The sequence below is a fragment of the Lactuca serriola genome, chromosome 3, assembly GCF_051521515.1.
Source record: "Lactuca serriola cultivar US96UC23 chromosome 3, Lser_US96UC23_V15, whole genome shotgun sequence".
Taxonomy (NCBI): domain Eukaryota; kingdom Viridiplantae; phylum Streptophyta; class Magnoliopsida; order Asterales; family Asteraceae; genus Lactuca; species Lactuca serriola.
In genome coordinates, this window is record NC_136410.1 from 306,936,978 (window position 1) to 306,959,936 (window position 22,959).

The window sequence follows — 22,959 nt, forward strand, 5'->3', positions numbered from 1 at the left end:
TAGGGCTAGGATCCAACAACATTATTTACATGTTAGAAAAGGGATGCCGTAATCTAACATGCAAATAATTTGAAGGTAAGTGAATGACAATTCACTAATTCTCCCCCATGAAAAAAGAAAAAGAGATTAAGTTTTAAATGTATTGAAAACTCCTAGATTCTTTTGAGATTCATTGAACTTTTCAATGGCATGTTTAAATCTCGATATGCCCCTCTAGTTTGTGACTGGGATGCCGAGGATCACAAAGCGGGTGTGAATAACCATGCAAATGTACATGGTGCGCTCATTGTTACAGTCACCTATTCTATGTGCCGGTTAGCCACACATGCTCCATCGAACTATGACAATACAATGAATCTCCCTTTGCCACCTTTATTTAGAACCCAATTAGTGTGCCGGTTAACCACACATGCTCCACTAACGTCTTATCAAGTGTGCAAAGTGTAATTTCATAAAATTGCATCAATTCACTTTTGCCTAAAGTTACTAAGATTGAAAATTTTGTAAAAAAATTTAGTTACTTTTGTAATTCATTATACTTATTAACAAGAGAGGGTTACCCTATCCTACCCGTTCAGCTAACGACCCTCCACCAATCAAGGAAACGGTGGATGAGAGTGGACACCCATTAAATGGCCATTTTGTAGGCCATAACCTTATACCCCCTTAGAGATTGGTTTCATGAATGAGGCCTACTAACGGTAAGACTAGCATTTAAACCTTTTAATTTTAAAATTTTAAATATTAAAACTTTGGTCTAAAACTTTGATTTAATAATTATCCCAAAATTAAACTATTAATTTGAATTATTATCTTATTAAATTAAACAGTTAACTTAACCTAATTCCTTAAATCCCTCTAAAATTCGAAAATATGGGATAGGGTAATTCAAAATCTTTAATTACGAAAGTAAAGTATTAAAGTGATAATCAAAAGATATGGAAATATCCAAATCACTAAAATTTAGGGATCTTATCTTGGGGAGGAGGCAAATTTCGAAACCCTAGGGTTGGATAACCCTAAAATCGAAATCTTGGAGGCTAAGGAAAGGGTTTGGGAAACCCTATCAATTTTCGAGATCTAGGGTTTATGAACCCTAATTTTGAAAATCATTCCTTAAGGGTTTATTGGCTATAAACCCTAATATGTCAAATTCATACTTTTGTATAAGACTAATTGAAAACAAAACCAAACAGCTCTGATACCACTGATGGGTTTTATACAAATAATCCTATGTGTGCATGTAACCCTAGATAGGATCTATGTTTTCACTATTAGTTATACAACATTATGAACATAAAAGAAACCTAGCATACTCCTAGGTAATTTCAGAAATCATGAAGGAGAATGAATTACATACCTCTTGTTGTTATACTGTAATAACAACTTGTATCTTGAATCTTCTTGTCTTTGAAAGCAAGTACCACAAATGTAGTACCTCTAATGGCTCACAAACACCAAGAGCAATTAAAGAAGTAAGAGAGAGAGAGAGAGAGAGAGGAGAGTTAAAAATCGGCTCTAGGAACTTCTAGGATCAAGTGGCCGATTTTCTTATGCCAAGGGGTCTTTATATAAGTGTAGGAACTAGGGTTTCAGTCCTTATCCTTATCTGATTACTTGCCCACCAAGCAGTCCAAAGGATAACTCTAGAAACCTTATGATGGACGAATTCTAAGGCCTTATCCCCTTGAATTTGTTCACCCTATCATGTAGGGCATCCTTTGCCCTACTTGGTGACTATCACATAATTACAGTTCAGCCCCCTTAGTTTAATTAACTTTTTTTTATCACAAAATTAATTCTTAATTAATTCTTGACCAATGTTAATTAAACAAATATGATTTCTATTTTAATATATTATTCTTATAATATATTAATAAATCATATTAACCTCTTTATCTATTATTTCTCCATTCAAGTTGCTTTGGTGAAGGCAACCCAAAAGGACCATGCACAACTGGGTCAAATACTTACCAAATATGGTTATGAGCTTAGACACTAATCCAACAGATTTGTAGCTGCATCCGAAAAGAGACACAATGAAAACGATGTTGCAATTAGGGAACAATAATCCATGATGAAAGAGCAACAATCATTGATGAGGAACCAGTAAGCTTTTATTCTTAACTGATATGTGCATATTTAGGCATATATTTAGTATAGATTTTTAGCAATTATTAGCTAATTATTTGCATATTAAGAACAAAAGGTACTTAAAAATGTTTAAATTGTATTTTCAGTCCAGAAGTCATGCTCAGAAACAAAAAGGAGGAAGGAGAAGCAATTAGAAGCTGGAGAACGAAGAAAGAAGTACAAACCTGAAGCTACTCGGCGAGTCCAAGCGTATACTTGACGAGTTTCCACTAATGTTCGCGAAGCAGTACGACGAGTCCTTTCCATACACGAATTTTACAAAGAAACTCGGTGAGTTGGGTATCTACTCGATGAGTTGCCCTTGTTTTGAGGATCTTATAAATAGAGGTCAGATTCCGAATCCACTATCTTTTCTGGCTTTTCTGGAAGATACTTTGCGACTAAGGAGACCCTTGGAGACCTGAGGAATGTGAGAAGAACCCTAATCTCTCATTCTTAGAAGATTCAAGGCAACTTAGGTTTAATTTTCCACTTTATCTTTGAATTGAACAATGTTTGAGTTGATTACCTTCGTTTTTAGCTTTTTAACTATTGTAATCATGAGCTAAATTTACTAGTGTCTGTTTAGGGAAGACAATTTTACTCCTATGAATTAATTTTATGGTTTGATTAATTGTTTATTGGTGATTTTGTTAAATTAAGCTTGTTAAAGATCCTTATGCATTAACCACAACTATTCTCTGTTAATAGGAAGGCAATTAGGCTGCATGAACATCTCTTAATTGTTTACCTCATTTGATTTATGTGAACACTTTGTTATGTGCCTAGGATTAGTGAATATGAAACTAGGATTAATTAGAGAATGGGTAAATTAATGTGTGAGCTTGTTGATAAACCAACAACAAGAGGCTAATTGAATTAGTAATTTGATTAAACAATTACAAGTCTTATTTAATCTGAATAATTGAACTAGGAAGTTAATTAGCTTAAACACTTGATCACTGCTTAAATTAATTGATCTTCTAAGGATTGGTAATAGCGAATGCGAATCTAATCACTTTAGTCGGTAACCAATAATAATTAATCTATTGCTTTGCCATAAAATTAACCATAGGAGTGAATGAGTTGAACCTAAGCAGAAACCTTTTATTAAATTTGGTGAATTTTTACTTGGTTTTAGTTGATTAGGTAATTGCGTGTTAGTTAGTGTGTCCAAGTTTTTAGTCTTGTAAAACTAGATAAAACCCTTTTACTTTTATTACTTGTTGGTTAAAATTAGTTATTAGTTTAATTTTAGTTCCTCGAGTTCGACACCCTACTTATTCAACTATACCACTAAAAGACGGGTTCACTGCCTTTATGTGTTTAAGTTATATTTTTAGATTAGGAATAAAACGTGTTGGTTTTACACACGTCAAGTTTTTGGCGTCGTTGCTGGGGAACGGTTCAAAAATCAATTCTAATTTCTAGTTTTATCGATCCTTTGTGTGCGTTTATCTTGCACAAAGTTATTTTTCAGTAATTCAGTAATTAGGTTAAGTTTTAGTATTTATTTGTTCTTATTTGTTTTTTATTTGTTTTTAGGCTTTTAGGCAGTGTACTCACCGAGTGCAGTCGAACCTACTCGGCGAGTTCAGTGCTGATTTCCAGTTTCGTTTTTATTTTCTTCCTATTTCGTTTTTATTTTCTTCCTGTTTCGTTTTTGTTATTTTTATGCATTTTTTCTTGCTTTAATTGCAGAGTGTTTATGAACAGAGGAGGCAATACACCTTTAATTCCACCACTTGAAGACCCGGAAGCTACTTTAAGGAAGAACAAAGGCAAAACCGTTGGAGAATCTTCATCTTCAAAGAACTCACCTTAGAAGAATCTAAAAGTTGTCTTTAGTAATAAAAAGGGCAAGAAAGTAGGAGAATGCAACTTCTCTTCAATGGCGGACGAAGACCTGAAAAAGGAGGACACCGAGTACGAAACCGAAAGGGAAGAATCCGAAACCGAGGAAGAAAGCGACTTTGAAGGCGAATTAGCTAACCCCATGGCTAACGTCGATGAAATACCCATGGGTGAATGGAAGAAGAGGATACGTGACGATACCGGCCCAGGACTAGTGCAACCCGTGATTCCCGCGACAACCACTTTCGAACTTAAAGGCCACATACTCACCCAACTTAAAGAAATTCCATTCTATGGAAAAGATCACAAAGACGTGTACAAGCACCTAGAAGAGGTCAATGACATAGCCGATTACTTTAACTTTCCTAATGTGGCCCGCGACACCGTTTTGCTTCGTATGTTATCGGTCATGTTTAAAGGCACTGCAAAAGATTGGCTAAAATCACTCCCTCCAGGACGCATCACCACATGGGCTAAAATGAAAGAAGAGTTTATTGATAAATTTTTCCTGCCATCAAAGATATCCAAGTTGAAGAAAGCTATAGCTAATTTTGAGCAACAAGCCGGAGAATCACTTTATGAGGCATGAGAGAGGTACAAAGGCTTACTAAGGAATTGCCCACAAAGAAGGCACCCCCGATGATAAAGCAACTAATTGAGGAATTCTCTAAGCATTCTAGAGAATACCACAACCCAAGGAATGATGTGACAAAGGAATCAGCTTATGCAGCTTCAGAAGATTTTTCGGCAGTTATGGCGATGTTGAAAAGCATGGATAGGAGGATGGATAAAATGGATCAAACAATCCATGCTATTCGGGTAGGATGTGAGAATTGCAATGGACCTCATCTTACTAGAGATTGTGATTTGGATGAGAACGGGAATAAGAAAGTGCAAGTATGCTATTCTAGTGGTGATAGATTTGATGACGATTGGCGAAAACCTATGAAAGAATGGCTTCCTTATGATGAGTACAAGAAGGTGAAGGAGGAGAAGTATAGACAAAAGGCAAGGGGTTTTTACCATAAGGAGAAGTCGGTACAAGAAAAGAAACCAAATTTGGAAGAAATGCTCACTAAATTTGTAGCTGCATCCGAGAAAAGACAGAATGACCACGATGCTGCAATACAAGATACAAGAACAATGTTAAGGAATCAGCAAGCATCTATTCACAACATTGAGAAGTAGCTGGGGAAACTTGCCCAAAAAATAAATCAAAGAGCACCGGGAGAACTTTCTAGTAATACCAAAAACAATCCACGAGGCGCACATATAAATATTGTAACAACTTGGAGTGGGAAGATACTCCTCTGGTCCCTATTTAGAACGAAGACCCGAAGCTGGTACAAGAGGAGGAGGCAGAAGAGCAGAACCAAAATCAGACCTAGCTGAACCCAAAAACTACTCGCCGAGTCCAGGATATGGACTCGACGAGTCCGACACCTGATCAAAATATTAAGTCTCCTGTTAAGCCATATCAGCCTCCACTGCCATGTTCAGCCCGAGCTAGATAAGAAAAGAATGAAGAAGAATACTAGAAGTTTCTAGAACACATAAAGGCTCTCCAAATCAATATACCATTCATAGAAGCGGTTGCACAAATGCCAAAATACGCCAAATATCTAAAGGAGCTTCTAATTAATAGAAAGAAGATGGAAGAAGTGAAGAAAGTGGTTCTAAATGAGAATTGTTCAGCTGCCATGTTGAACAAACTACCGAAGAAGAAGGGTGATCTGGGAAGCTTAACCTTACCTTGTGAATTTGGAAATCTAGCTACCATCTATGCATTGGCTGATTCAGGGGCGAGTGTAAATCTCATGCCATACTCATTTTTCAAGAAACTAGATCTCCCGGAGCCGAGACCAATTCGAATGGCAATTCACCTAGCAAATAAAACGGTTACATTCCCAAGGGGAATATGCGAAGATCTATTGGTGAAGGTTGATAAGCTCGTATTTCCTGTGGACTTTATAGTTTTAGACATGGAAACGGATCCTCATGTCCCGATCATTCTTGGAAGACATTTCCTTAACACCGCAAGCGCTATAGTTGACATGCGAGATTCCAAACTTACTCTACGGGTGGGGGATGAATCAGTCACTTTTGGGGTTGATCAAGCCATGAAGCACACAAGGAATAGTGATGACACAACATTTTTGATTGATATGTTGGAAGAATTAATGGAGGAATGGAGTAATGAAGAACCAAACAAGCCCACCATCACGTTTGATGAAGAATTTGATGTAGAAAGAGACCTACTGGAAATAGAGAGACTGCTTGAGGAAGCTGATTATAATGAGCTGACCAAAAGTACTAAACAGTCTACTCGCCAAGTAGACTCGACCTACTTGACGAGTCCATCCAAGGAATCCCGGTCAGTCGCGAAATTTTCCCTGGACTCGACGAGTCCCCTCATTGGACTCGATGTGTGCAACGTCCAGAACACGAAAACTAAGCTGAAAGCACTACCAGAGCACTTGGAGTATGCATTTCTTGAAGATGGTCAACAAAAGCCTATAATTATAGCTGCTGATTTTGGCCAAACATGAGAAAGAAAGTCTTGTGGGGGTACTAAAGAAGAGGCACGATGCTATAGCATGGAAGATAACCTACATCAAGGGAATTAGTCCAGCTTATTGCTCTCATAAAATTAACTTAGAAGATGGGGGCTAAACCTGTAGTTCAACGCCAAAGAAGACTAAACCCGAACATGCAAGAAGTTGTGAAAAAGGAGGTGGTGAAACTATTAGATGCCGAGATTATTTACTCAATTTCTGATAGCCCGTGGGCGAGTCCGGTGTAGGTGGTACCGAAGAAAGGAGAAATGACGGTGGTAGCAAATGAAAATAACAAATTAATTCCAACAAGAACGGTTACTGGGTGGCGTGTTTGCATCGACTATAGGAAACTAAATGATGCCACATGCAAGGATCATTTTCCATTTCCATTTATTGATCAAATGCTCAAGAGGCTGTCCGGGCATTTATATTATTGCTTTCTCGATGGTTTTTCGGGGTATTTTGAAATTCCAATCGACCCACAAGATCAAGAGAAGACTACCTTTACATGCCCAAGTGGAACATTTGCATATAGACGCATGACTTTTGGGTTATGCAATGCACCGACTACTTTCCAAAGGTGTATGATGTCCATTTTCCACGATATGATCAAGAAGTTTATGGAGGTTTTCATGGATGACTTTTCGGTTTTTAGGTCCTATTTTGAAGATTGTTTGTCCTACTTGGATCTAATGTTAGCAAGATGTGAGAAGACCAACCTTGTCCTTAATTGGGAGAAGTATCATTTTATGGTGAAAAAAGGAATTGTGCGAGGACACAAGGTCTCGAGGATGGGGATAGAGGTGGAGAGAGCGAAGGTGGACACTATAGCCAAATTATCACCTCCAACAAATATCAAGGGGGGTAAGGAGCTTTTTAGGCCATGCGGGGTTTTATAGGCGCTTTATTAAAGACTTTTCGAAGATCACAAGGCCCTTGACTAAACTTCTTTTGAAGGACGCCCCATTCAACTTTTCTAAAGAATGTCTTGATGCATTTCATTTGTTGAACGAAAAGTTGACTACTACACCTATTATCGTAGCTCCAAATTGGAGTCTTCCTTTTGAGCTTATGTGTGATGCTAGTGACTTTGCGGTGGGAGCTGTTTTGGGATAAAGAATTGACAAGCATTTTTAGCCGATCTACTATGCAAGTAAGACCCTGAACCCGACACAAGAGAACTACACTACTACAGAAAAGGAGCTTCTGGCAGTGGTTTTTGCATTTGATAAATTTCGCTCATATTTGGTTTTGTCAAAAACCGAAGTTTTTACTGACCATTCTGCCCTTAAGTATATTTTTGCTAAACAAGATGCTAAGCCAAGGTTGATTCGTTGGGTGTTGCTGCTAAGAGAATTTGACATTGAAATACAAGATAAGAAGGGGATGGAAAACGTGGATGCCGATCATCTATCGAGATTAGAAAACCCGCACTTGGAAGAGTTAGAAGAAAACAAGATTGGAGATGAATTTCTTGAAGAATATTTATTGGTTATAGAAGGAGAGATTCCATGGTTTGCAGATATAGGTAACTATTTAGCTAGTGAATACATCCCAAAAGACTTGACCCGCCAACAAAAGAAGAATTTCTTTTCAGAAATTAAGTATTACTTTTGGGATAAGCCATACCTCTTTTGTAGCTGTGCTGATGGTATGATAAGAAGATGTGTATCGGGGAAAGAAAGTCAGGAAATATTGAAGCATTGTCATAGCGGGCCCACCGGAGGACATCATGGAGCGCAATATACGACCAAGAAAGTTTTTGATTCTGGTTTTTATTGGCCTACTATCTTTAAAGATGCTACAAAATTTGTCAAAGAATGCGATTCATGCCAAAGATTGGAAACATTTCATCACGAAACGAGATGCCCCAAAATAGCATTCAAGTTTGTGAAATATTTGATGTTTGGGGAATTGACTTCATGGGACCTTTCCCAATGTCAAAGGGAAATAAATACATTTTGGTAGCAGTCGATTATGTATCCAAATGGGCGGAGGCACAAGCATTACCCACGAATGATGCTCGAGTAGTGGTACGTTTTCTCAATAAATTATTTTCAAGGTTTGGAGTTCCAAAGGCTCTAATTAGTGATCGAGGCACCCACTTCGCCAATGATCAATTAGCTAAGGTGTTGCAAAAATATGGTGCCCACCATAGATTTTCAACATCCTATCATCCTCAAACGAGTGGGCAAACTGAAGTTACAAATAGGGCGTTGAAGAGAATATTAGAAAGATCGGTTAGAAGTAATAGCAAGGAGTGGTCGAATAAGCTTGATAATGCACTTTGGGCGTTTAGAACAGATTTCAAAACACCTATTGGTACTACACCATATATGTTGGTTTATGGGAAGGGTTGCCACTTGCCAGTTGAGATTGAGCATAAAGCATTTTGGGCTTTAAAGTTGTGCAATTTTGATTTGGCTGAACTTAGGAACAATAGATTGATGCAAATGAATGCCCTTGAAGAACTAAGGAATGAGGCATACACTAGTTCCTTGATTTACAAAGAAAAGACCAAGAATTGTCATGACAAAAGACTCAAGGGTAATAAGGACTTTCATGAAGGACAAAAGGTGTTACTTTTTAATTCAAGGCTCAAAATTTTTCCAGGCAAGATGAAGACACGATGGGATGGTCCATTTATAGTGAATAATTTTTTCCACATGGAGCTATTGAGCGAATATCAAGAGATGGAACTCCTTTCAAGGTCAATGGTCATAGGTTGAAAAGATATGAAGAAGGAATTCCGAGAAATGAAGAACTTGAAGAAGGGCTGCTGCTGGAAGGGATTATAGAAACGTAAGCGGGAAGGAGTCCATCTAATGACTCCTAAAAAAGAAGCGCTTCCGGGAGGCAACCCGATTTTAGAGTTTGCATTCTTTTCCTTTGCTTTTTATTTTTGTTTTTTCACTTTTAGGATCTATTTTTATCAATCTTCTTCTGAAATTATGCTTAAAATGATTGCTTGAGGGCAAGCAATGCTCAAGTGTGGGGTGGTGGCTTAAAAATCGAATTTTAGTTAAACTGATTGAGCAACTCGTCGAGTCTGAAATTCATGCAAAGTCATAGATTCACGCTTCTACTCGGCGGGTAGTCACTCATACTCGGCGAGTCCACAAATTTAACTGAAAAAAATTACTTTTTTTACAAACTTTAAATAGGGTTCTCTTTTACCCTAATCACTTTCATTCAGCCGCCTCCCAGCCCACACTCACCGAGTAAAGTTCTCTCTCAAGCAACTTCTTCAAATTTTTGCTAGTTCTTCCTCTTACAAGCAAAAAGGAAACATTTTTTTGCTTTATTCTTACTAAAGTTCAAAACTCAGACAGATTGTAGTAAATAGTTTGTAGAAAATCAGATTTGGGGGTTTACTCAAAATCTGGGGTTTTGATTTTAGGACAAATTAGGAGGTTTTGGACAAAATTTCTTGTGAATTCATGCCTAATATACTTAGAATAGCAAACCCCTGTACAAATTATAGTGTTTGGATGGATTAATCTGGACCGACTGGAAAATGAACTCGCAGTTCATACTACTCGCCGTGTAGTTCATGAACTCGGCGGGTACATCTCACAGTGGACCTGTTTTGCTTATGTTTAATATCTTCTGGGTTTGGTTTGTTGTTTTCTTGATTTTCTTTTGTAGGAATTATGTCTATACGTGGCCAGGGCGCAAGAGGAGGTGAATATGGAGACATTCCATGGCTTAACTTCCCGCAAATTACCTCAAAATCTTTACAAGTCCGTGCAAAAAGCAAGCTTGAAACACTGAAACAGAAGGAGATATACCCAATGCAATTAATTGGGATTGGATGAATCAGATGGGGTTGGAGGAGGAACTAACCCCTTACTTGGTAAAATCCTACGTAATTAGGAGAACAACAATAATTTATGATGGGTGGGTTCGGATATTCAAGATGCAAGAACCCGTGTTCCATGAGCTATGCTGGGAGTTCTTTGCTACCATCTCATTCCAGGGTGGTAATGATTACTATAGCATGAATATTATAAGTTTTTGCCTTGGAGGAGGGCTGCACCAATGCAGCATAGCGGAGCTTGCGTGGAGGACTGGGATTTATGATCAAAACGTGATCATGTTGGAGGATTTCGAAGCATTTTTGGAGCAATGCCATAAGGATTTACCCGAGGGAGTTTTTCCCTCTACTTGGTGGAATACTGTTGCCAACCGGGTCTACATTCCATCTTCTGCCCAAGAAGGCTTTATCCGTTCAGCCATCCATCGTCTTATCCACCGTCTCGTTGCTAGCACCATCAACATGAGGAAGGATGATGACAAAGTTCCCACTCTCGGCATTTTCTATATGTGGAGTATTATCACACCGGACGTCTTTTGCAACTTGCCTTATTGCATGGCAAAGTACCTTGCGGAAGGAGCAGTCAAGGAGAAAATTACCTCTAAAATTACTGGGGGGGTATGTTTGTTACGAGATTGGCAAGGTCTTATGGGATTTTGGATAGGAAAGAAGCATGGGCATTGACAATGATTTCTCCCCCTCTGTTTAGAATTACATTATTTAGGAGGGCGAGGATTATTGAGAAGTTTGGTGAGGATACATTTGGGATTCTAAATGAGGACGAGGTGATTGTTCCCGAGGAACCAGGAAGGAGAGTTAGGCAAAGGAGGGATCGATCCCGAGAACACCCACCGGTCATCCTGGTGGAAGAGGAAAACACGGAATGGGATAATATGGAATTAAGGAGGTATTTGGATGACATTGGCCAAGGCATTAACTACAGTAATGAATCATTTGTTTATCTATTTGAACAAATGAATGTTGTGCCGAGGCTTGGGCCCGGATTCTCATATGTGATGAGTTGGGAGGAGCGTGCGCAGAGGAGGAACAATCAAGCAAGTGGGAGGGGAGTTGGAGGAGATGGTATTGAAGAAGATTAAAAGTTTATGTTTTTAATTGGGATGTTATTTTATTTTGTTGGCTTGGTGTTTTGAACTTTTATGTATTAAGACTTAATTAGGAGTGTGCTTGTTTTATTTTACTCGTGGTTGCCTTGTCTCTTTTCAGGATTGAAGATTAGGATGCAATATAAGAGTCTCATTGGTCAAGGTTAGAGTGAGGGTCAGGTCTAGATGAGAGTATGCAATTTCAAGTTTAAGATCGAGTCCGTTAGGAATAAGGGTGACAAAATGTGTTATTTACTGAAGAAATCAAAGAAGAGTCGCTGAATTGTCATATTCCAGCAGATTAGCAAAGGATCAGAAGCAGAACATTATTTTTTCTACTCAGTGCTCTACTTGCCGAGTGCACATATTGGACTCGACGAGTCCATCTGCAATATCACAATTTTCTGATTGGATTCAATTTACTCGCCGAGTTTCCGTTCTAATCGACGAGTCACTCAAGATTCTACTCTCATGATTCGGATTTTGAGCACATTCGCTGCAGTTTTTACTCATATTATCATGAAGATTAATTCATGTAGATTTGTGAGAGCTTTTTCCTTAATAATTGGAGCTATTTAGATGTTTTACCACATGAGACATGACACCCAAGGCATGGATAACTGTTCCCATGTCTAAAGTCATTTGAAAATGGACCTACATTGAAGATGATTAGCCTCGCCACTACTATTCCATGGGAGTTTGTTCCAATTCCCTCTTTATTTTTGCATTTTTCTTTTCATACATAACATGCAATGGAGAAATTGCATGAATTAAGTATGGGGTAGGGGGTTGGTTATATTAGTAAATTTAGAATCCTAAATTAGGCTTAATTTTTAAATTTTTTTTGCAGTAATATTGCTAGGATCTTAAATTAGAAAAATTTGGTAAAAGCAATTAGGATTCCACACTAGTATTATGTTTGATGATTTTATGAGGACCCAAATGTTTAGTTTAGCCTACATACGTTATAGTGCATTTGTGGCCCCTTTATTCTAGTGAAATCATGGGACAAAAACACGACCTTGCTTAGTTTGAGGATCGCAATAAGTTTAGCATCATGTACCAGAAATGTATCCAGGAATTTTTTTTTATCTTTAACCAATAAAGGTTAAAGTTGAGCGCCCCTGCTTAAGCATGTAGGTTTTGAGTGATAAAAAGTGAGCTAAATGTAATAAAAAAAAGAGCAAGAATTACAAGAAAAGTTGTAAGAATTTTGGAGCAGTCATAAAGTGAAGATCAAAAGATTAAAATTCCAAAGATTCAAAAAGTTGAAGATACCTAAAAATCAAAGAAAATAAAAAGGTGGCAAATTTGAAGAATTCAAAGAAATCAAAGTTCAAATTATCAAGAAAGTGAGGAATTCCAAAAAGCTACATAGTGGTATTGAAAATTGTAACTGTCTAGATTATGTATGCTTGGGTTGCTCAAACAAAAATACCTTGAGGTTAAGGGATTTTTCTGAAGATGGATTCAGAGGGATGCATGAAATGAGCGTTGTTCGAAAGAAGTGGCCAAGTGTTTATGAGGATTGTGAGTATTTAGGATGAAGGGGGTCATTTAGGAAAAATTTAGACACAAATGCATGCGTTGCAGTCTTGGCATAATGGTTGGGTTTGATTGGGATTGTCTCATGTGATTCTAGTGTGCTAAAATTCAGTTTTGCTTGGGGGCAAGCAAAAGTCAAGTGTGGGGTATTTTGATATGTGCATATTTAGCCATATATTTAGTATAGATTTTTATAAATTATTAGCTAATTATTTGCACATTATGGACAAAAAGTACAAATGTTTAAATTGTATTTACAGTCCAGAAGTCATGCTCGGAAACAGAAAGGAGGAAGGAGAAGCAATTAGAAGCTGGAGAATGAAGAAAGAAGTACAAACCTGAAGCTACTCGGCGAATCCAAGCATCTAATCGACGAGTTTCCACTAATGTTCGCGAAGAAATACGAAGAGTCCTTTCCGTACATGGATTTTACAAAGAAACTCAACGGGTTGGGTATCTACTCGACAAGTTGCCCCTGTTTTGAGGATCTTAAAAATAGAGGTCAAATTCCGAATTCACTATCTTTTCTGGCTTTTCTGGAAGATACTTTGCGACTAAGGAGACCCTTGGAGACCTGAAGAATGTGAGAAGAACCCTAATCTCTCATTCTTAGAAGATTCAAGGCAACTTAGGTTTAATTTTCCACTTTATCTTTGAATTTAACAATGTTTGAGTTGATTACCTTCGTTTTTAGCTTTTTGACTACTGTAATCATGATCTAAATTTACTAGTTTCTGTTTAGGGAAGACAATTTTACTCCTATGGATTAATTTTATGGTTTGATTAATTGTTTATTGGTGATTTTGTTAAATTAAGCTTGTTAAAGATCCTTATGCATTAACCACAACTATTCTCTATTAATAGGAAGGCAATTAGGCTGCATGAACATATCTTAATTGTTTACCTCATATGATTTATGTGAACACTTTGTTATGTGCCAAGGATTAGTGAATATGAAGCTAGGATTAATTAGAGAATGGGTAAATTAATGTGTGAGCTTGTTGATAAACCAACAACAAGAGGCTAATTGAATTAGTAATTTGATTAACTAATTACAAGTCTTATTTAATCAGAATAATTGAACTAGGAAGTTAATTAGCTTAAACACTTGATCACTGCTTAAATTAATTGATCTTCTAAGGATTGGTAATAGCGAATGTGAATCTAATCACTTTAGTCGGTAACCAATAATAATTAATCTATTGCTTTGCCATAAAATTAACCATAGGAGTGAATGAGTTGAACCTAAGCAGAAACCTTTTATTAAATTTGGTGAATTTTTACTTGATTTTAGTTGATTAGTTAATTGTGTGTTAGTTAGTGTGTCCAAGTTTCTAGTCTTGTAAAACTAGAGAAAACCCTTTTACTTTTATTACTTGTTGGTTAACATTAGTTATTAGGTTAATTTTCGTTCCTTGAGTTTGACACCCTACTTATTCAACTATACCACTAAAAGACAAGTTTACTGCCTTTGTGTATTTAAATTATATTTTTAGAGTAGGAATAAAACGAGTTGGTTTTACAGACATCATTAACATTAAAAAATAGTTGGGCCAACTTGCACTACAAATCAATCAAAGAGCACGAGGTGACCTTCCAAGCATTACCGAGAAAAATCCGAGAGGTGCTGACATTAACATTGTGATGACTAGTAGTGGGAAGATAATTACTCCTCTGGACCCTATCCAGAAAGAAGATCCTAAATTGGTGCAAGAGGAAGAGGCAGAAAACCATAAATTGCAAGAATCTGATGCGTCTCGCCGAGTCGCAGACATGGACTCGACGATTCCCTCACCTGAACTGAAAAATAATCCTCTTATTAAACCATATCAACCTCCATTTCTGTTTCCAGGTCGAGCCAGACAAGATAAGCACAATATTGATTATCAAAAGTCCTGGAACACATAAAAGCCCTTCAAATTAATCTGCCTTTCATCGAGGCGGTTGCATAAATGCCTAAGTATGCCAAATTCTTAAAGGAGCTTCTTACAAATAGAAAGAAGATGGAAGAGGTGAAGAAGGCGGTTCTCAATTAAAGTTGTTCAGCAGCCATGTTGAACAAATTACCTAAAAAGATGGGTGACCCGAGTAGTTTGACCTTGCCTTGCCAATTCAAAAATATCAACTATCCATGCATTGGCTGATTCGGGGGCAAGTGTTAACCTTATGCATATTTGTTCTTTAAGAAATTGGACCTTTCGGAGGCCAAGGCCAATTCGAATGGCAATTCACTTAGCAAATAAAACAATGACATTTCCAAGAGGGATATGCAAGGACCTATTGGTGAAAGTTGATAAGTTTGTGCTCCTGCGGACTTCATAGTACTACACATAGAAGCAGATCCTCAAGTCCTGATCATTCTTGGAAGACTTTTCCTTACTACCGTAAGTGCTATAGTAGACATGCGGGATTCTAAACTTTCCCTTCAGGTGGGAGACGAATCAGTTACATTTGGAGTTGATCAAGCCATGAAGCATGCAAGATATAGCGATGACACGACATTTTCGGTTCATATGTTGGAAGAATTAATGGAGGAATGGGAAGAAGACAAGCCAAGAAATTATACCAATTCCTTTGACGATGATTTTGATGCTGAAAGAGAGTTGATGGAGAGAGAGAGACTGCCAGAAGAAGTTGAATATAATGATTTAATCAGAAGTGCTGAAAGCCCGACTCGCCGAATCGCAGTCGCTGACTCGACGAGTCGATGTAAGAAATCGTGATCACACGGGACTTTTGGCCCGGACATGACGAGTCCTCTCCCTGGACTCGATGTGTTTAGTGTACAAAAAACGAAATCAAAGATGAAAACTCTACCTGATCATTTGGAGTATGCATTTCTTGAAGAAGGTGAACACAAACCTGTAATTATAGCTTGTGACCTCACCAAATCTGAAAAAGAAGAGTTAGCCTGAGTTTTAAAGAAAACAAAGAATGTCATTGCATGAAAAATCACCGATATTAAAGGTATAATTCCTTCCTATTGCTCTCATAAGATCAACCTGGAAGAAGGAGGAATGCCGGTAGTGCAACATCAAAGGCAATTAAACCCGAACATGCAAGAAGTGGTCAAGAAGGAGGTGGTCAAGCTTTTAGATGCGGGGATCATATATTCCATTTCCGATAGTCCATGGGTTAGTATCGTTCAAGTGGTGCCTAAGAAAGGAGGGATGACAGTAGTGACAAACGAGAAGAACGAGCTGATACCAACTCGAACGGTAACCAGTTGGCGAGTGTGCATCGATTACTGAAAGCTAAACAATGCTACTCGGAAAGACCACTTTCCTCTTCCTGTTATTGATCAAATGCTTGAACGATTATCTGGTCATAGCTATTACTATTTCTTAGATGAATTTTCAGGTTACTTCCAAATACCCATTGACCCAATTGACCTAGAAAAGACAACTTTCACTTGCCCAAGTGGGACTTTTGCCTATCGACGCATGCCTTTTGGGTTATGCAATGCACCCGCGACTTTTCAAAGATGCATGACGGCGATATTCCACGACATGGTGGAAAAGTTTATGTAAGTATTTATGGATGATTTTTCTGTTTGTGGCTCTTCTTTTCATGATTGTCTTACTAACCTTGACTTGATGCTTGCTAGGTGTGAAAAGACCGATTTAGTTCTAAATTGGGAAAATGCCATTTTATTGTGAAAGAGGGCATAGTCTTAGGTCATAAAGTATCCAAGGCGGGGATTGAGGTGGATCGGGCAAAAATTGAAACTATTGCTAAGTTACCCCCACCGACTAATGTGAAGGGTGTTAGGAGTATTTTAGGGCATGTTGGCTTTTTACTGCCGTTTTATAAAAGATTATTCTAAAATAACTAGACCTCTAACTCAATTACTTTTAAAGGATGCACCTTTAATTTTTCTAAAGAGTGTATGTGTCACACCCCCAAACCTGAACGGCGGAAACATTCGGGGCGGAGGACGTCATGTCAAGTATTATAACAAATGAATAGTAAAGAAAATACACACCACCATAATATAAATATATTTGAAAAGTTTACATGATTGTATGTGTTACATGTTTGCAAAAGAAATCAAATACAATATGGTGATCCAAAATATATTACTAACGCCAGCGCGTTAGTCTTCAAAAGTAGTTGCTACCTGGTTTAGCGGTTTCCTGAGAATACAAGTTATTTCAAAGAAAAAGTGTCAACAATAAAGTTGGTGAGTTCATAAGTAGTGTTTTGAGAAATGAATGTCATTTGAAAGTTCGTGTATGTTTTCCAGAAAATCCCTTATTTTCTATTAAATGTATGAAATGAGTATGAAAGATCGTTGTATAAACTATATGTATTCGAAACAGGAAAATCCCTTATTTTCCTAAAAGTGAAATGTAGTCTCAAATGACCAAGACCGTAAGTTGTAAGCAACTATGACATGCTTAAAAGAATGATGTATAGTATTATTATAAAACAAAACTATAAGAAGATCGTATTTGTAAATGAAAAGTGACTGTAATAGTCACTTTCCAAGTGAAAACATAATACCATAATAATTGTCTATCTAGTGAGTCTTTATAACCGTACTATCATAATTTTCCTATAGCGACGTTCTTCAGGTGTCAAAATGAGATGACACTTGTCACCCCCGGGACTGTAGCTAGCAGTCAGGGCGCGAGATCATTAGTCCCGTATAGATCTATACACACTTGTCACGTTCTTCGGACGGGAGATTCTGGTTATAAACAGGACTTCTAGCAATACCTTAATAGGTATAATGAATATGAATGTCTCACTGATTCTCAATTAAGTCCCGTATTAAAATGAATAATGTTGTGTCTGAAATTATTATCCTTTTTCACAATGTTAACAAAGGCATAATAAAAGGTGGATGTTCTTGTATGTATAAAATGGTATACTGAAAAATAGTTACCCTTAATATGATGTAAACGTATAAATAAGCTTATAGTATTTATAATCATGTTTTATTCTGAGAGGGTAAGGTAAGGTAAGATGTTTTGCATGTTAACAAATCCATATGATAGTTATTAAAAACAATCTGAAATGTATAACGAAAGATAGATGTTTTCACACAAGATTAACCGTGTGTTTACTTGTATTCTCCCCCGTAATATGTTAAAAGCATTTAAAAAGTATTTAAAAGCGTAGAAATGGGGGTATGAACTCACTTGGTTGAAGAGGCGGGTTGAAGAAGATAAGGCAATAATCGAGCAGAACTTCGACAGGGGAAAGCGGATTTCTTAGGATTCTCTGGAATCTCAAGAGTGTAAAACTTCCTTCGGGGTTTGGATATGAAAACCGGGACTTCGGGATATTACTTGCACGCAAAACGAGGTAAAAACACGAGAGAAGGAGAGAAAATGAGCAAAGGAACCCAAAACTCTCGCATCCCTTTTATAGGGGCTGGAACCCTCGCGTACACGGGGCTTACCTCAGGGGTTACATGGCGCGTACCGGACGTCATGCGTGACCGCATCCTTTGTCTTCGTTCTTCAGATTGGAAAGGGGCATAGAGGCATAGGGGCGACATGGACGATACGAAGCCTAGCACCCGAGTACGTTAGGTGTACGAGGGTACGTTGGGCGTAAATCGTCTTGGTTTGTGTACCTCGAACTTGTAAAATCCGTAACTTTTGAATACGAGCTCTGTTTTTTTTACATTCTTTATATCCACGTGTAGATGAGACTTTACTCTATAACTTTCATTTAGACTCCATTAGCTAGTTTTGAATTTATTTTTAATAATATATTTTTAACAGACCGGGACTGGAAAAGTCCGTTAAAAATCCATAACTTCTTCATCCGACGTCCGTTTTCATCTGTCTTTTTACCGTTGTATTGCTATTATCGAGACCTTCAACTTTCATTTAGGTTGCTTTGGCTAAAAATCACTCGATCTCTGTTTCGAGTTTTTAGTTGTCTACCGCTATCCCGAAACTTCGAAAAATCATAACTTCCTCATACAAAGTCAGATTTGGGCGTTCTTTTTATGTATATTCAGGGTTTAATGATATCTACGACTTTTATTTAGATACCTAAGGCTAATAAGTATTTTATTGAAATTTCTCGTTTTATTGGCTTAACAGTGTTTTACTGGTATTGTTACGGATCTTCAAATGGTCACAACTTCTTCGTTATAACTCGGATTTTTGTGTTCTTTAAATTTTTGGAAACCTTGTTACGATATCTACCACATAGTATACTCAAACTGAGCTTTTTGAACATTTCATTTTTTTGATGCTATTTTATTATTTCACAAAGAGATTACCAAAACTTGACTTTTAGTCATTACAATGATATGAAATAACAGGTTGTTACAGTCTAGCTGCATTTGAGGTTTTGAAAGAAAATTTAACTAATGCCCCAATCATTATTGCCCCGAATTGGAACCTGCCCTTTAAAATAATGTGCGACGCAAACGATTTTGCCTTAGGAGTCATGCTTGGCCAAAGTGTTGACAAGCACTTTCAACCCATTTATTATGCAAGCAAGACTTTAAATCCGACCTAAGAAAACTGCACCACAACCGAAAAATAATTATTAGTTGTGGTGTATGCCTTTGACAAATTCCGCCCCTATCTTATTTTATATAAAACCACTATTTTCACTGACCACTCTGCTATTAAGTATTTGTTTGCCAAGCAGGATGCGATGCCAAGATTGATCAGATGGGTGCTTTGACCACAAGAATTTGACATCGAGATCAAGGATAAGAAAGGGATGAAGAATGTAGCTGCTAACCATCTTTCTAGACTAGAAAATCAAGAAAGGGAAGAGATAGACAACATGGGTATTGAAAATAGCTTCCAGGAAGAGTATTTGATGGTGATCATGGGGGAAGAACCCTGGTATGTGAATATTGTAAATTACTTGGCTGGCGACTACCTTCTAAAAGGCCTCACTCATCAACAAGAAAAAGCTCTTCTTAGAAATTAAATATTATTTCTGGGATGAGCATATCTTTTTAGGAGCTGTGCGGATGGAATCATAAGAAGATGTGTTTTTGGCAAGGAAATTCGAGACATATTATATCATTGCCACAATGGACCGGCAGGAGGACATCATGGGGTACAATACATTGCTAAAAAAGTGTGATGCGGGTTTCTATTGGCCTACTATCTTCAAGGATGCTGCTACTCACGTAATTGGAATGTGATGCTTGCCAAAGAACGGGCAATATATCGGCAAGGAATGAAATGCCCCAAAGGAATATTCAAGTTCGTGAAATCTTTGATGTATGGGGTGTGGATTTCATGGGACCATTTCCTTCATCCAAAGACAATAAATACATACTCGTAGCGGTAGATTATGCGTCAAAATGGGTAGAAGCGCAAGCATTACCAACCAATGATACAAGGGTTGTGGTAAAATTCTTAAAGAAATTATTTTCTAGATTTGGAGTGCCTAAGGCGTTAATTAGTGATAGGGGTACCCACTTTGCTAATGATCAACTAGAAAAAGTGTTGCAAAAATATGAGGTACGCCATAGATTTTCAACACTTTACCATCCACAAACAAATGGGCAAACTGAAATTACAAATAGGGCACTAAAAAGAATATTGGAGAAATCGGTGGGGAATAATAGAAAAGATTGGACGAACAAATTAGATGATGCACTTTGGGCATTTAGGACCGCATTCAAGACACCAATTGGAACCACACCCTATAGGCTAGTGTATGATAAAAATTGTCATTTACCCGTGGATATTGAACACAAAGCCTATTGGGCTTTAAAAGTATGCAATTTTGAGCTGAGTTGCGTGCAAATCGACTTTTGCTAATGAATGCTTTGGAAGAATTAAGGAATGAGTCTTACACTAACTCATTGATTTATAAAGATAAGATCAAAAGATGGCATGATGGAAGGTTAAAGGGTAATAAAGAGTTTGAGGAAGGACAAAAAGTTCTCTTGTACAATTCAAGGCTAAAGCTCTTTCTGGGAAAATTACGCACTTGTTGGACCGGACTTTCTACAATAAAGCATGTATTTCCATATGGGGTGATTGAGCTATGGAGTAAACATAGGTCAAGCTTCAAAGTCAATGGGCATCAGGTTAAGAGATATGAAGAAGGAATGTCAGAGGACAAAGGACTTGAAGAAGGGTTAGACTTGGAGGAAGCCGCTGAAACGTAGAGCGGGTAGGAGTCCAACTAAAAACTCCTAAAAAAGAAGTGCTTACGGGAGGCAACCCGATACTAGATTTTGCTTTCTTTTTACCTTTCTTTTTCGTTTTATTGTTCGTCTTTTATTGGTTTTCTTAGGATTTGTCTATCTAAATCTTCTTATTTGTCTAAAATGATTACTTGAGGACAAGCAAGGTCTGAGTGTGGGGTGTGGTGGTTTTATTTTAAACAGAGTAAAATTTTTGAAAATTTTTTCAAACAGCTCAAATGAATCGCCGATTCCGGTTACGATGAGTCCGTGTGAAAACTCTGAAAATTTTGAAGAATCACGACTCTACTCGATGAGTCGGGGAACCTACTCGATGAGTAGGTCTATTTTCGAAAAATAATAATAATAATTTTTACTATTCTGTAAAATTAGGGTTTTTACCCTAATTGGTAAACATTTGCCTCATTCATTCCAGCCGACACAACCTACTACCACTCAACGTGCCAAGTTCTTCTCAAGCAACCATCTCTAATTCCTTTGATTTCTTCCAACAAGGTAACATTTTTATGTCTTATTTCTGATAAAGGTTCGATCTTTAGTGTTTTGATGGCCTTAATTTGTTAATTTGTGAAAAAATCCGATTTTTGAAATTTACTTGAACACGAGGGTTTCGATTTTGGCAAAATTAGAGTGTTATAGTTAAACTTCTTTTGTGAATTAACACTTGATATACAACCCTAGACAAACCCCTAAAACAAATTTTGAGTTCTCACGGTTGATTTGGTCCGAATCAGGAAGGCGACTCGAACAGTTCTTCCGACTCGCCGAGTCAGTCATGGACTTGATGAGTCCATGTGCATATTGTGATGATTCTGTGGTTTTTGTGTGTTTTTCCTTGTATTATTCTGCAGAAAATGTCAAGCAGGAGGGGTCAAAGTTCAAGGGGCAACCAAGGGGATTTCTCTTGGTTGAATTTCCCCTAAATTGAGTCCAAGTCAACAATGGTCCGTTGGAGAAAGAAGTTGGATGTGGTAAAGAAGAAGGAGATTTATGTACCAAATGAAATAAATTGGGAATGTTTAGGGCAGGTTGGATTGGAAGAAGAATTAACCCCATATATTGTCAAAACTTTTATGCACAACGGGGTGACCATTACATGTGATGGGTGGAATAGATTGTTTAGGATTTAGGAATTGGTGTACTAGGAATTATGTTGGGAGTTTTTCTCAACTATTACCTTCCGAGGGGGTAGCAGTTATTTTAATCTGGGTATCCTTACATTTTGTCTTGACGGGGAGTATCGCTAATGTAGTATGGCGGAGCTTGGATGGAGGATGAATATTTATGACCAATCTATGCTCATGTCTGGGGCTTTTGGTGCTTTTCTAGACAACTGCCATAAGGATTTACCGGAAGGTACAGTTGGTTCCACATGGTGGAACACAATAGCGAATAGGGTTTACATTCCCTCGGCAACTCAAGAGGGAAACTTTCGTTGGCCTATTCATCGGTTGATTCATCGTTTGATCGTTAGCACCATAAATATGCGAAAAGACGATGATACAGTCCTGACCCTTGAAATATTCTATTTATGGTGCATCATTATGCCAAACACATTTTACAACATTCCTTATTGTTTGGCAAAATATTTGGGCGAGGGAGCGGTGAAGAATCAGACTACTTCAAAGATAAATGGTGGGCTGTTTGTGACCCGTTTAGCAAGGTCAATGGTGTGTTGGAAAGAGGAGCCGGGAATATGCTTACTATGGTGCCTACACCTCTATTTAGTATTATGCTTTACCGGAGGGCAAGAATAATTGAAGATTATGGTGGTGGTCACTTTACAATCCCAAG

The 22,959-nt window shown here is 37.6% G+C and overlaps 1 protein-coding gene across 1 annotated transcript; it reads left to right on the forward strand.

The window, feature by feature from the left end:
- The first annotated feature begins 5,588 nt into the window (after window positions 1–5,588).
- Window positions 5,589–6,536, forward strand: LOC145096331 (uncharacterized). Its single transcript, XM_079034079.1, has one exon. The coding sequence runs from the start codon at window positions 5,589–5,591 to the stop codon at window positions 6,534–6,536; it is 948 nt and encodes a 315-aa protein (XP_078890205.1).
- Window positions 6,537–22,959: the final 16,423 nt, after the last annotated feature.

Coding starts and splice junctions, on each gene's coding strand:
- LOC145096331 (XM_079034079.1), top strand. CDS start 5,589: ATGCCAAAATACGCCAAATATCTAAAGGAGCTTCTAATTAATAGAAAG.